This window comes from Phyllobates terribilis, unplaced genomic scaffold (genome assembly GCF_046119375.1).
Source record: "Phyllobates terribilis strain yellow unplaced genomic scaffold, ASM4611937v1 Scaffold_7__3_contigs__length_470593459, whole genome shotgun sequence".
Taxonomy (NCBI): Eukaryota; Metazoa; Chordata; class Amphibia; order Anura; family Dendrobatidae; genus Phyllobates; species Phyllobates terribilis.
Genome location: NW_027362767.1, coordinates 263,790,774 through 263,805,103, shown reverse-complemented (window position 1 = coordinate 263,805,103; position 14,330 = coordinate 263,790,774). Strand labels below are relative to the sequence as shown.

The 14,330-nt window shown below is 45.9% G+C and overlaps 1 protein-coding gene across 2 annotated transcripts in view; it reads left to right on the top strand.

The window, feature by feature from the left end:
* Positions 1 to 14,330, top strand: part of TRAF2 (TNF receptor associated factor 2) — a 66,893-nt gene that overhangs the window by 43,255 nt on the left and 9,308 nt on the right. For both annotated transcript variants that reach the window (XM_073640599.1, XM_073640598.1), the window contains 3 exons: positions 9,648 to 9,857; positions 10,877 to 10,955; positions 13,568 to 13,666. In XM_073640599.1, the coding sequence (XP_073496700.1) occupies positions 9,661 to 9,857; positions 10,877 to 10,955; positions 13,568 to 13,666 (375 nt within the window). In that variant the 5' untranslated portion in view covers positions 9,648 to 9,660. The remainder of the gene's footprint in view (positions 1 to 9,647; positions 9,858 to 10,876; positions 10,956 to 13,567; positions 13,667 to 14,330) is intronic.

Below are 14,330 nucleotides of genomic sequence, written 5' to 3'. Positions count from 1 at the left end.
GGTGCAGTATTGGGATGGCCACAAATGGGGAACTGGTTGTTGAACGGCATTGCAGACCAAGTGGTCAATTGCAAGGAGTGTACCATATCGCCATAGCAAGATAGAGCCAGTGAAAAACCCCAAGGGGCGAGTATCACAAGTGTACATATAATATATATTCAAATGAATACTGTACCACTTACCCAGCTATGTACAGGCTCCTAGGGAGTATCAAAGTGGAAGTATATATGGCAGGAATATATGTACTCCGCTTCCCAATAGACAAGCAGCTAGGTGATAATGCAACAACTGGTGACACAATTATTAGAAAATGGAAGAAACACAAGATGACGGTCAGTCTTCCTCGGTCTGGGGCACCATGCAGGATCTCGCCTCGTGGGGTAAGGATGATTCTGAGAAAGGTCAGGAATCAGCCTAGAACTACATGGGAGGACCTGGTCAATGACCTGAAGAGAGCTGGGACCACAGTCTCAAACATTATCGTTAGTAACACACTACACCATCAGGGATTACAGTCCAGCAGGGCACTCAAGGTCCCCCTGCTGACGCCAGCACATGTCAAGACCCTTTTAAGGTTCGCCAATGACCATCTGGATGATCCAGAGGAGGCATGGGAGAAGGTCATGTGGTCAGATGAGACCAATATAGAACTTTTTTTTTTTTTTTTTTAATGATGCAATGGGGCAGTTTACATAGTACACAGGACATGACAGGTTCCCTTTAAGCCAAAGTTATGAATCCCATGAAGGTGGAAATGTGACCAATCTTGGTAAAGATGTAACATGGACACTGTCAGGTGGAGAAGAAAGTGTAACGCTGTCCTGTCTACAGGAACCAGCATGGAAATATAAAAAGCGGCATACAAGAGAAAGCAGCCTGGAAGTGCAGTACTAGAAATGTGTATAACACATAAATTATGGCGCATGTCATTGGTGGAAGAAAACAAATTGGAACTGAAACCAGGTGGAAAACCGAATGGGAAAATGACAAAATGACTAGCAAACCGCACACTTGGCGTCCTGTCTCCTTTTCATCCTTCTGCGTCCAGTACCGTTTTAACTAATTTAATTCCAGTTTTTTCATGTAATGATATTCGTCACAAATGGAAGTAAAGTGTGGACACAACGTTCTGATAACAGGTCCTTCCTGCAGAGGTGCCGCCATCTACAATACACATTTCGGTGTGTGATGCCTTTTTCTCTCCCCTCCCCAAAAGACAACCACACTTGTCCCTTGTCCCTATGGGATCTCTTTACACCTGTCATTTGATTTTTATAGTTCTTCCTGCTGTTTTCTCTATTTGTGCAACTCATCCTTTCCAACTTTTTAGGAATCTGAAAGTATATTTTGTAATGCTCGCTGTAATGCACACGCCCGGGCTGAGCGGCGTGTGCGTGTGATTCCACTGGACCGTTCCGGAGAGTGAATGCCTGGAGGGGCGTAACTAGGTATTCACCCGATCCGACCAGGGTCGCACGACGGCATACGACGCCAGTGCACCAAGGAGGAACCGAGCAGAGGGACCAGGTGCTACTCCAGGACAGACCCCGGACACGGCTGTTGACCCACACAGGGGAATACAGGAACAGACTGGTAGGCTGGCACACAGACTGGTGGGAATAGGCAGGCACGACTGGTATGCAGGCAGGGGGGTATGCAGGCAAGCACGGCTAGAGTGCAGACAGGGAGGCACTAGCAGGTAGGAACACAGGCGGGATAGGACCCAGTACACACTGGGACTCAGGAACAGAACCACAGATGTGGCGGACAAACACAGCAGAGTGAGGCCGCCCAGAGAGGTGAGAGAAAGCAGGGCAGGACTAGGCCGCTTGGAGCGGTGAGCAAAGGATCAGAGCTGAGCGAGACTGCCGGAGCAGTGAGCAAGGAGTAAGAGCAGGACTAGGCCGCCTGGAGCGGTGAGCAAGAGTAGAGCAGGACGAGGTCGCCTGGAGCGGTGAGCAAGAGTAGAGCAGGACGAGGTCGCCTGGAGCGGTGAGCAAGAGTAGAGCAGGACGAGGTCGCCTGGAGCGGTGAGCAAAGGAGTCAGAGCAGGCTAGAACCGCCAGAGCGGTGAGCAAAAGGAGTCAGAGCAGGCTAGAACCGCCAGAGCGGTGAGCAAAAGGAGTCAGAGCAGGCTAGAACCGCCAGAGCGGTGAGCAAAAGGAGTCAGAGCAGGCTAGAACCGCCGGAGTGGTGAGCAAGGCAGAGCAGGGGGGACAGGGCTCTGTTCACACGGAACAGACAGGAAGGGAAAGGCAGAGACAGATACCCACAGGGTACTTGCAGTGAAGTAACGAGTGGACCACAAACTCACAAACGGGAGTACGGAGACAACAAGCAGGAGTTAGGTACGAGTTCAGACTGCAGAAAAAGGAAGGGAACGGACATAGAGGCAAAACAGGTAAAGGATAGGAGAGAGTGGAACTGAGTGTACAGAGGAGACAGACACTGCAGCGGAATACAGGAGCGGGTCTGGGAATACGGCCCCCAGAGAGGCGGGACGAACAGGCAAGGAGCGTGTTCAGACAGGACAGACAAGATACAGGAGCGGGTCTAGGTAATCGGCCCCTAGAAGGCGGGAGGAACAGGCTAGGAGCGTGTTCAGACAGGACAGACAAGATACAGGAGCGGGTCTAGGTAATCGGCCCCTAGAAGGCAGGAGGAACAGGCTAGGAGCATGTTCAGACAGGCCTGGAAATACAGCCTCCAGGATAGGCAGACAAGAGAACACAGAACGGGACCTGGCACCTTCAGAGTGCAAGCACACACTGAATGAAACACAATGCTCAGGCAGGGATTGATTGGAGCAGCTGAGTTATATACCAGGTGACAGACAGCAATAGGCTGAGGACGCACAAGGGGTGTGACCCACAGCAGGTACAAAAAGCAGGAAGTGATCGGGCGCCGCCCTTAAGCAGCAGAAACAGACACAAACAGACAGCATGGAGGGAAGCCAGAGAGACATTCTGGACTGGAGATCAAGTGCGCGCTCTTGCACAGTGGGAGATGGAGCACTATGCAAGGACGCCGCCAGGTATGTTACACTCCTTTTCAGTTTCACCTGTCTTATCTTCTGTGTAAGATTTTAGGACATGTATCTGTGTGGACCTGGGAGAGAAGTAATCTTCTGGGAGACCTGGCATAAGGGTCTGGTGACTGGGGAAAAGGAGGGTAAGCCACCTCTCCGCCAGGGCTTGCTATGTCAGAAAGATGCAACTAAAACGGTTATCTGCTTTGGACAATCCCTACTTGTTAGACCTTGATCAGCCTTGGCCCGGAAGAAATGGCCTTGCATTAGTCATAATGCATGAGGTCCTGAGCGTGGAGATCGGGGGTCTCAAAAGACAGTGTGATGCAGCTACAAATGGGGATGACTATATGAGGGGTCTTGTTAGTGGGTGAGGTCCCAGAGCTCAGATGCCGCACAAGAGGCGTCCTGCAAGTGAAAACGAAAGGTTAGGCTAAAGAAATCATTGTATGATTTCCCTCCATTATCCACCATACATATGTCAGCATCTGATTGGTTGGTATTTTCAGTGATCGCTTGAGACGCTTTCACTTTCTTTCTTCTGCACTTTTTCTTTATCATTTGGGCTTAGAAACTACAAGAACTTTCTCATCGTGAGTAATTTTATGTACATGGATTTTGCTTTAGTAGATCTGTTGTAAATGTTCAGGGCTGGATCAGGAGAGCGCTGGTTGTGGGAGGGAGAGGTTCCATAGGTCATCAGAATGACATTGCTGGTGGTCTGACACCTGGCACCCCCACCCATCTGCTCCCATCCTATGGACAGCCGAATGTAAATCCTGGACTATCTCTCTTCCTGTAATGTTAATTGGATACAAGTCTCTGTGTGCTCTGATTTCTTGCTGAACTAATGCAAAAAAGCAAAGCTGCATGTAAAGCATGGGAGGGTAAATGAGCCATCTTGAGACTTTGATAAAACAGGAGAGAGCAATGCTCAATTGATATTTTCTTGTCCTTTTCCCTATTTTTTTTTTCTGCACCAATTGTTGGTGATGATGTAAGTTAATACAGCAGAGTCTGAGAGTAGATCATTGACCGCCGATTCCCATCATGTATGACCACATCACGCCATACAGAGAGGTCCTGTGGGGAGAGCCCCTGACTGTTACACTTGGACACAGGTCTTTTGGGGGTTGCAGTTTATAAAAGGGCTTGTATAACCAGCATCAGGGAGGCAGAACTACTTGCAATAGAAGTAGAAAAAAAAAAATATACAAACATATCCCCATCTGGGTACCATGGACATAGACCAGATGAACAGTGGTGGTGACTGGGTGAAAAAAAGCCAAGTGTGAGTGAATTGACTGCCCTGCTGCTGTCACATATAATAAAAATCTTTATATAGCGCCAACATATTCCGCAGCACTTTACAATTCAGAGGTTCATATACAACAGTCATAAGTAACTGTAGATAATAGATAGATAATACAATAATTAAAGCAAAAATAATGACTACCCTGCTTGCATAGGCGGATTATAATGAGGGCAATCCGGGCTACCGCCCGGGGCCCCGAGCCTGCAGGGGGCCCGCGGCTCCGGGCGGGGTGTCTAATGCCGGATTGCCCTCATTATATGTGCGGGCCGCCGCGGCACATACCGGTGGGAGGGGGGGGCCCCGGACCGATCCCCCAGCAGCGGCGCACGGCCGCTACTTCATCGGCCGGGCCAGCACTGCAGTAGTTAACTTACTTGTGCTGGCCCGGCCGCGTCACTGCTAGGAGACACGGCCCTGTCTCCTAGCTGTGACGTCATGCAGTGCGCGCCCGGCCTACACTGCTGCAATGGAGAAGTCAGAGCAGGCAGGAGGAATGGAGCCGGGGGATGGTGAGTCTGTGTGTATGTGTGGGCAGATAGCATTGTGTGATGTCTGTTTATATGTATTTTTGTGTTTCAAATGTGTTTATGCGTGTATGTATATGTCTGTATATGTTTGCGTGTGTGTGACTGCGTGCGGCCTCCTGCTGAGTTTACTTGGCGCCCTGCGGCCTCCTGCTGTCTCTGGGGGGGCGCCGTGTGGCCTCCCACTATGTATAGATGGCGCCGTGTGGCCTCCCGCTGTGTATAGATGGCGCCGTGTGGCCTCCCGCTGTGTATAGATGGCGCCGTGCGGCCTCCTGCTGTTTATAGATGGCGCCGTGCGGCCTCCTGCTGTTTATAGATGGCTACGTGCGGCCTCCTGCTGTGTATAGATGGCGCCGTGCGGCCCCCTGCTGTGTATAGATGGCGCCGTGCGACCTCCTGCTCTCTCGGGGGGGGGAGGGGGCGTGCGGCCTCCTGCTGTATATAGATGGCGCCGTGCGGCCTGCCGTTGTGTATAGATGGCTACGTGCGGCCTCCCGTTGTGTATAGATGGCTACGTGCGGCCTCCCGCTGTGTATAGATGGCTACGTGCGGCCTCCCGCTGTGTATAGATGGCTACGTGCGGCCTCCCGCTGTGTATAGATGGCTACGTGCGGCCTCCCGCTGTGTATAGATGGCTACGTGCGGCCTCCCGCTGTGTATAGATGGCTACGTGCGGCCTCCCGCTGTGTATAGATGGCTACGTGCGGCCTCCCGCTGTGTATAGATGGCTACGTGCGGCCTCCCGCTGTGTATAGATGGCTACGTGCGGCCTTCCGCTGTGTATAGATGGCTACGTGCGGCCTCCCGCTGTGTATAGATGGCTACGTGCGGCCTCCCGCTGTGTATAGATGGCTACGTGCGGCCTCCCGCTGTGTATAGATGGCTACGTGCGGCCTCCCGCTGTGTATAGATGGCTACGTGCGGCCTTCCGCTGTGTATAGATGGCTACGTGCGGCCTCCCGCTGTGTATAGATGGCACCGTGCGGCCTCCCGCTGTGTATAGATGGCTACGTGTGCTCAATATTGAGTCATACAATTAATGTAAGGCTATGTGCCCACGATACAGAAATGTTCCGGATTTTTTTTGAGCGTTTCTGCATCTCCCTGGCAGAAAAAACGCATGCGGATTGTACATGCGTTTTACTGCGAGGGACATGCGGATGTGAAGCGTTCTTCACTTGCATTTCCGCATGCGGGTTGACAAGCGCTTTCCAAACGATTGTGGCATCACTTAGCTTACACTATATAAATCCATGCAACCAGCATGGATTTATATAGTGTGACCTTAAAAGAATGGTAAAAAAATAAAAAATATATACTTACCTTCTGATGGCCTGCCGACGTCAGCGGTCGCGTGACCCGTCACATGACTAAATGATGTCATGGCAGGTCCTTTTCAGACCATCGCGAGCTGCCGGCAAGCCAGGACGCATCGGATAAAGACACCGGGGGCCATCAGAAGGTAAGTATAATGTATATTTTTTATTTTATTCTTTTTTTACAGGTTCTATTGTACCCGGGTCCGGAGGAGAGTCTCCTGTCCTCCACACCCGGGTACCATCCGCACATTGAAACGCATGGATTCCGCATCTACAGATTCAGGGATGCGGATTCCATGCGTTCCAATGCAAGTCAATGGCGGCCAAAACGCCGCGCTTCCGCAAAATAATTGTTAATGCTGCGGATTTTTCCGCAATCATAATCCGCAGCGGAAATTTCCGCAGCATGTACACAGCACATGCGGATTATCATTGGGGAACATGGCAGACCTTCTACCAAGCGTTTTTTAAGCGTTTCTGCAGCGGAATTGCCGCTGCGGAAACGCTTAAAAAACGTATAGTGGGCACACAGCCTAAAAAAAAATATTATTAATATTGTGCCAAATTAATTTCACTTGAATTATCACATGATGTATCACAGGGGATCATGTGACATGTAACGTGATAAATCAGGTGTGTGTGTGGGGGGGGTGTCTTGCTACTCTGAATCCACCCCTGCCTGCTCGCAAGAGCTTACAATCTACAACGAGGTGGGGATGAAACATAGTTTAGGGGCTTATTTACAATGATGGTCCAGCCATCTTGAGGGAATGGGGGATAGATAAAGGCTGCTTGAGCTCATCACCAGACAGTATTTGTAGTAGTGGTTTTGGGTGCGGTGGAGTTTGATGGAGGATTATGTTGAGAGAAATAATGAATGGGTTATATATGAAAGGACTTTGATTAGGGAACGTGAGAGGCCACCCTAAACAGATGTGTATTTACGGCGCGCCTAAAATGTGTAAATTGTGGTTAGTCCTAAATTCTGGGGGTAGAGCATTCCAAAGAATAGGTGCAACTCGGGAGAAGTCTTGGAGCCGGCAGTGAGAGGTACGGATTAGTGCGCATGTTAGTCGAAAGTTGCGTGCGGAGCATAGAGAACGGGTAGGCTGATAAATAGAAATGAGGGAGGAGATGTAGGGGGGTGCCGCACTGTGGAGAGCTTTGTGGGTGAGAATAAGCAATTTAAATTGGATCCTATAATGTATGGGCAGCCAGTGCAATGACTGGCACAGAGCGGAAGCGTCTGAGTAACGATTAGCCAGATAGATGACCCTGACTGCTGCATTAAGGACTGGAGAGAGAAAGTCGAGTGAGGGGGAGGCCAATTAATAGAGAATTACAGTAGTCAAGGCGGGACTGGATGAGGGCGACAGTGAGGGCTTTTGTTGTTTCCCTTGTGAGAAATGGGCAGATTCTAGATATGTTCTTCACGTGCAAGCGACTAGAGCGGGCAAGAGATTGTATATAGGAGGTGAAGGAAAGATTGGTGTCAAACACAACGCCCAGACAGCGAGCCTGCTAGCTAGGCGTTATTGTGGTGCCACACATGGAGAGAGAGATGTCAGACATGGCAAGGTAAGTAGATGGCTGGAGCAGAAGAAGTTCAGTTTTGGGAAGGTTGAGTTTCAGATAGAGAGCGGACATGATGTTAGAAACTGCGGACAGACAGTCACTGGTGTTCTGTAGTACAGCAGGGGTAAGGTCAGGGGATGAAGTGTACGGTTGTGTGTCATCAGCATAAAGATGGTACTGAAAACCAAATTTGCTGATGGTCTCTCCAATTAGGGCCGTGTAGAAAGACAAGAGGGTCAAGGACTGAATTCTTAGGAACCCCAATAGTGAGAGGAAGAGGAGAAGAAGTGGAGCGAGCGAACGATACACTGAAGTAGCGGTCAGAGAGACAGGAGGAGAACCAGGAGAGAGCAGTGTCCTTTATGGTGATTGAGTGGAGCATAGAGAGTAGGAGATGGTGGTCAACAGTGTCGAAAGCTGCAGAGAGGTCAAGAAGAATGAGCAGAGAATAGTCATTGTTACATATTGCTGTCTGAAGGTCATTGGTTACTTTGAGTGCAGTTTCTGTAGAATGTAGGGGGTGGAAGCCGGACTGTGATGGATCTAGAAGAGTGAGTGAAGAGGTAACTGATAAGGCGGGAGTAGACCAGGCGCTCCAAGAGTTTAGAGATGAAGGGGAGATTGGAGGCTGGTCTGTAGTTATTTATGCAGAATGGGTGAAGAGAGGGTTTTTTTAATAACGGAGTAATGATAGTGTTTGAAGGAGGAGGAGAAGATAGAAGATTTTAGTTAGATGAGTAGTTATGACTGGAGTAGGTGTGAGGGAATGGGGTCAGTGGTGCATGCAGTAGGACAAGAGGAAGAGAGGAGCCTGGAGACTTTTTCTGTCACTGTGTCAAATGTGGAGAATGAGCCAGATGAGATGTGGGGAGGGATGGGAGTCACGGCACTTGGTGGCTGGGAGCTGATTTCATGATGGATATTTTCTATTTTCTCTGTAAAGTAGGAGGCCAGACCATCAGCACAAATGTCTGTGATAGGGGCCTGCGCTATAGGACTGAGGAGGGAGTGAAAGGTGTCAAGGTTATTTGGGTTGTTGGATAGTGAGGAGATCAGGGTGGTGAAATAGGTCTGTATAGTGAGGTGAAGGGCAGAGTTATAGGTTCTTAACATAAATATATAGTGGATAAAGTTTCCTTTAGACTTCTGGAATAAATTGTAATGGAAAACCCCTTTAAATGAGTGCTGCTGGACTTGTTAGTGTCAATCAATACCGGTTATGGGCAGGAAGCTGTGTAAATCCAGCTTTATCCTGGAATGGACCAATGATCTGAGCATGTCCTGACCGTGATGGAAAAGCCATATGCTAGTTTTTCAGCGGCGCGGTCGTGTGCCCTGCTGATGGTTGGTGCCCAGGTACTCTGCTGCCAGGTGATCAGTTGCCAGCCTGTCTCATGCTCCACGTTATCCTGCATGAAGCCCCTGAAGTGTGTGTACTTATATTCACCACACCGTACAATCCAATTACATCTGTACACTTTATATCACTAGCGCTCTTGCTTCTTGTAGCTGAGGGTTTGCTCGTTTTATTCACCATCTCTTGTCCTAAAAGCTTTGCCACAGTGTATCTGGCTACAGGTTGACTTCAGTTTTGCTGATGTCAAGCAGGGATCTTAAATATGGAGAGAAATAAAAACATAGCCGTTTCTACTATTTATTTGCACCTTTTAAGATTAATTTACCATATTGCTTGTGTGACCTGTGGTGCGTGTGTATGGTAGGACTACTAGTCTCTGCCAGCAGTGTCTGCCTCCTTCTTGATGGGACCTGTAATTTATCAGTCACAGCCGACATTTCCTTTTCTTGGCTTCTTCGTCTTGTTTTCCATAAACAATGATTGGGCGTCACTCAGCCTTCATTCCTCCATTCTGTCTTTCCCCCAGGTGTCCTTTGCACATGGCCTCTGCTGCAGTCTCTATCTCTTCGCCGCCCGGCTCTATAGACACAAACCAGCCCGGGTTCAAGAAAGAAATTCTTGGGACGAAGTTAGAAGGGAAATATCTGTGCTCAGAGTGCAAGAACATCCTTAGGAGGCCGTTCCAGGCCCAGTGTGGACATCGCTACTGCTCCTTCTGCCTGAGTAAGATTATAAGGTGAGGAACGTGAAGCCATGACCGCTAACTGCTGCAACAAGCTTCTATCCACAAGATAGGACAGGTTTTGGGGGCGGAAACCAGAAGGTTCCCCGATTCCCCCAAAGCCTCTTATTGTTCGTTCTCTATTACAGTAACTGTGATAAGGGCTTTATTCCATGTAGCCACCCGGGTAACACAATACGGTGACAACAGCTGCACTGAGCTACATTTAACTTCAGCATTGTTCTCAGCCCCTAACAGTAGTAGACATGATACAGATAAAGTGTATAGGTCTAATTCTGTGCCTAAGGCTATGTGCCCACGTTGCGGACCTGAAGCATATTTTTTACGCTTCTCCCTGGCGGGAAAATTGCATGCGGATATTACATGCGGTTTTCCCGCCAGGTAGAAGCGTTTGTGAGGCGTTTTTGCATGCATTTCCGCATGCGGGTTATCAAGCACTTCTCCAAGCATCACTTGGAAAAGTGCTTGACAACTTGTTCAGAATGGTAAAAAATAAAAAAATAAACTTTATACTCACCTTCTGATGCATTCTCTGCCCCGTCCGGAGTCTTGAGCGGCTCACGCTGTTGTGTGCAGGACCTGCGGTGACGTCATTGAGTCATGTGGTGGGTCACATGACTCAATGACGTGGCAGGTCCTTCAGACAACAGCGCGACGGAGGGAAAACATCAGAAGATAAGTATAAACTTTATTTTATTTTTTTTTTTACAGGTTCTTTGGTACCCAGGTCTGGAGGAGAGTCTCCTCTCCTCCAGACTTGGGTACCATCCGCACATTGATTCCGCAGCGCTTCCGCAAAATTAATGAACATGCTGCGGATTTTTGACTGCAGCATATACGCTGCGGAAAAATCCGCAGCATGGGCATTGACATTGCGGAATGCCATTGGGGACCATGGGGTGCGGATCTACATGCGTTTTTCAAGCGTTTACGCTGCGGAAATTCCGCAGCATATACGCTTGAAAAACGCTACGTGGGCACACAGCCTAAATACCACCTTTTCAATGTCTCAGCTCAGGACCTCAGAAATGTGCAGCCTGTATCCAGGAAGGTATATACGAGGAAGGCATCTCCACTTTAGAATGTACCACGGTAAGTCCAGAGCTAAGTTATATTCTTGTACATAGGGGGCAGTATTATAGTAGTTATATTCTTGTACATAGGGGGCAATATTATAGTAGTTATATTATTGTACATAGGGGCAGTATTATAGTAGTTATATTCTTGTACATAGGGGCAGTATTATAGTAGTTATATTCTTGTACATAGGGGCAGTATTATAGTAGTTATATTATTGTACATAGGGGCAGTATTATAGTAGTTATATTCTTGTACATAGGGGCAGTATTATAGTAGTTATATTCTTGTACATAGGGGCAGTATTATAGTAGTTATATTCTTGTACATAGGGGCAGTATTATAGTAGTTATATTCTTGTACATAGGGGCAGTATTATAGTAGTTATATTATTGTACATAGGGGCAGTATTATAGTAGTTATATTATTGTACATAGGAGCAGTATTATAGTAGTTATATTATTGTACATAGGAGCAGTATTATAGTAGTTATATTATTGTACATAGGGGCAGTATTATAGTAGTTATATTATTGTACATAGGGGCAGTATTATAGTAGTTATATTATTGTACATAGGGGCAGTATTATAGTAGTTATATTATTGTACATAGGGGCAGTATTATAGTAGTTATATTATTGTACAGAGGGGCAGTATTATAGTAGTTATATTATTGTACATAGGGGCAGTATTATAGTAGTTATATTATTGTACATAGGGGCAGTATTATAGTAGTTATATTATTGTACAGAGGGGCAGTATTATAGTAGTTATATTCTTGTACATAGGGGGCAGTATTATAGTAGTTATATTATTGTACATAGGGGGAAGTATTATAGTAGTTATATTATTGTACATAAGGGGCAGTATTATAGTAGTTATATTATTGTACATAAGGGGCAGTATTATAGTAGTTATATTATTGTACATAAGGGGCAGTATTATAGTAGTTATATTCTTGTACATAGGAGGCAGTATTATAGTAGTTATATTCTTGTACATAGGAGGCAGTATTATAGTTATAATTATAGTAGTTATATTCTTGTACATAGGGGCAGTATTATAGTAGTTATATTCTTGTCCATAGGGGCAGTATTATAGTAGTTATATTCTTGTACATAGGGGGCAGTATTATAGTAGTTATATTATTGTACATAGGGGGAAGTATTATAGTAGTTATATTATTGTACATAAGGGGCAGTATTATAGTAGTTATATTATTGTACATAGGGGCAGTATTATAGTAGTTATATTATTGTACATAGGGGCAGTATTATAGTAGTTATATTCTTGTACATAGGGGACAGTATTATAGTAGTTATATTCTTGTACATAGGGGGCGGTATTATAGTAGTTATATTCTTGTACATAGGGGGCAGTATTATAGTAGTTATATTCTTGTACATAGGAGGCAGTATTATAGTAGTTATATTCTTGTACATAGGAGGCAGTATTATAGTTATAATTATAGTAGTTATATTCTTGTACATAGGGGCAGTATTATAGTAGTTATATTCTTGTACATAGGGAGCAGTATTATGGTAGTTATATTATTGTACATAGGGACAGTATTATAGTAGTTATATTCTTGTCCATAGGGGCAGTATTATAGTAGTTATATTCTTGTCCATAGGGGCAGTATTATAGTAGTTATATTCTTGTACATAGGGGCAGTATTATAGTAGTTATATTCTTGTACATAGGGGCAGTATTATAGTAGTTATATTCTTGTACATAGGGGCAGTATTCTAGTAGTTATATTCTTGTCCATAGGGGCAGTATTCTAGTAGTTATATTCTTGTCCATAGGGGCAGTATTCTAGTAGTTATATACTTGTATATAGGGGCAGTATTCTAGTAGTTATATTCTTGTACATAGGGGCAGTATTATAGTAGTTTAATACTGCCCCTATGTACAATAATATAACTACTATAATACTGTCCCTATGTACAATAATATTAGTAGTTATATTCTTGTACGTAGGAGGCAGTATTATAGTAGTTATATTCTTGTCCATAGGGGCAGTATTATAGTAGTTATATTCTTGTACATAGGGGCAGTATTATAGCAGCTATATTCTTGTACATAGGGGGCAGTATTATAGTAGTTTTTCTTGGACATATGGTGCAGTGTGAAAAGCATGAGCGGTGTATGAAAGGGAAAGCAAAAGATTTGGTGGTGTGTTAAAGGGAAAGTGAAAGAATATGTAATGTGGGAAAGAGAAAGTGAAAGAACGCGTGGTGTGTGAAAGCGAAAGCATGGGCGGTGTGTTAAAGGGAAAGTGAAAGCATGAGCACTGTGAGAAAGGGAAAGTGAAAGAATATGTAATGTGGGAAAGAGAAAGCATGAGCGGTGTGTGAAAGGGAAAGAGAAAGCCTGGACAGTGTGCGAAAGCATGGGCGGTGTAGTAAAGGGAAAGTGAAAACATGGGGTATGAACCTGAAAAGAGGAGACAGGAAAATTTAGTAATTTTTAGGCTTCTAGTATTAATTGTATGGATTGCTCTATGAATATGAGATGTGTGAAATTGAGAATCTGTGAGGGGCGGTTGGAGAAGTCTCCATGTTGGATTTAATGGTGTAATCGCCCTGTACAGATCCCAATGTCTGCTCTCCTTTCTCCCACCAGGCATTTTCAGATAACGCGGCGCGGCGGGAGGTGGAGAGTCTGCCCGCTGTCTGCTCCAACAATGGCTGCTCCTGGAGAGGGACCCTCAAGGAGTACGAGGTGAGCCCCAGCATCATAATTGTCATTTTTTTTTATTTCCTTGCCCACTCAACCATCTTTCTGCTGCTGCATCCCCCTTCTCTCCCCATTGTTTTCAGGTTGTTGTTTTTTTTAAGTTAATTAGTGTCAGCTGCAATGAGGATATTCTGTTTTTGGTACATTTTGTAATATGTTAAAACGCCCTTGTTGTAGAAACTTTAGTAATTGTATTGTCATGTGATCGTTGCCCCCTTCCTGCTCATTTCGCCATATCTTCATGTCATGCTCATTCTTTTCTTCCTCATTCTGTGATTTAACCCTCTAAAGTGCCTGAGGCAGGGCTGTGGAGTCGGTAAGACAAACCTCCGACTCCTCAATTTCCATGACTCCGACTCCCTCATACACGGCTCATGTTTAAGTGATACATTTACTGTAGCACAGATTCATCTCAGATAAAAGTCTAGACCCTTAGATCAGGAATAGGACAGACATTTATAGGACATTTCATAACTTTCCCAAATTCTTATAAAAAAATATTCCCCACAAACTGCATTGAACTACTGTACCCAATTTATTATTATATATTTTAGGAGTTTGAGTCGGTCCATTTTATACCTATTCCGACTCCGCAGCCCTGGCCTGAGGACACAGATTTGTACATTTTCCTCTATAACATCCTGCAGTT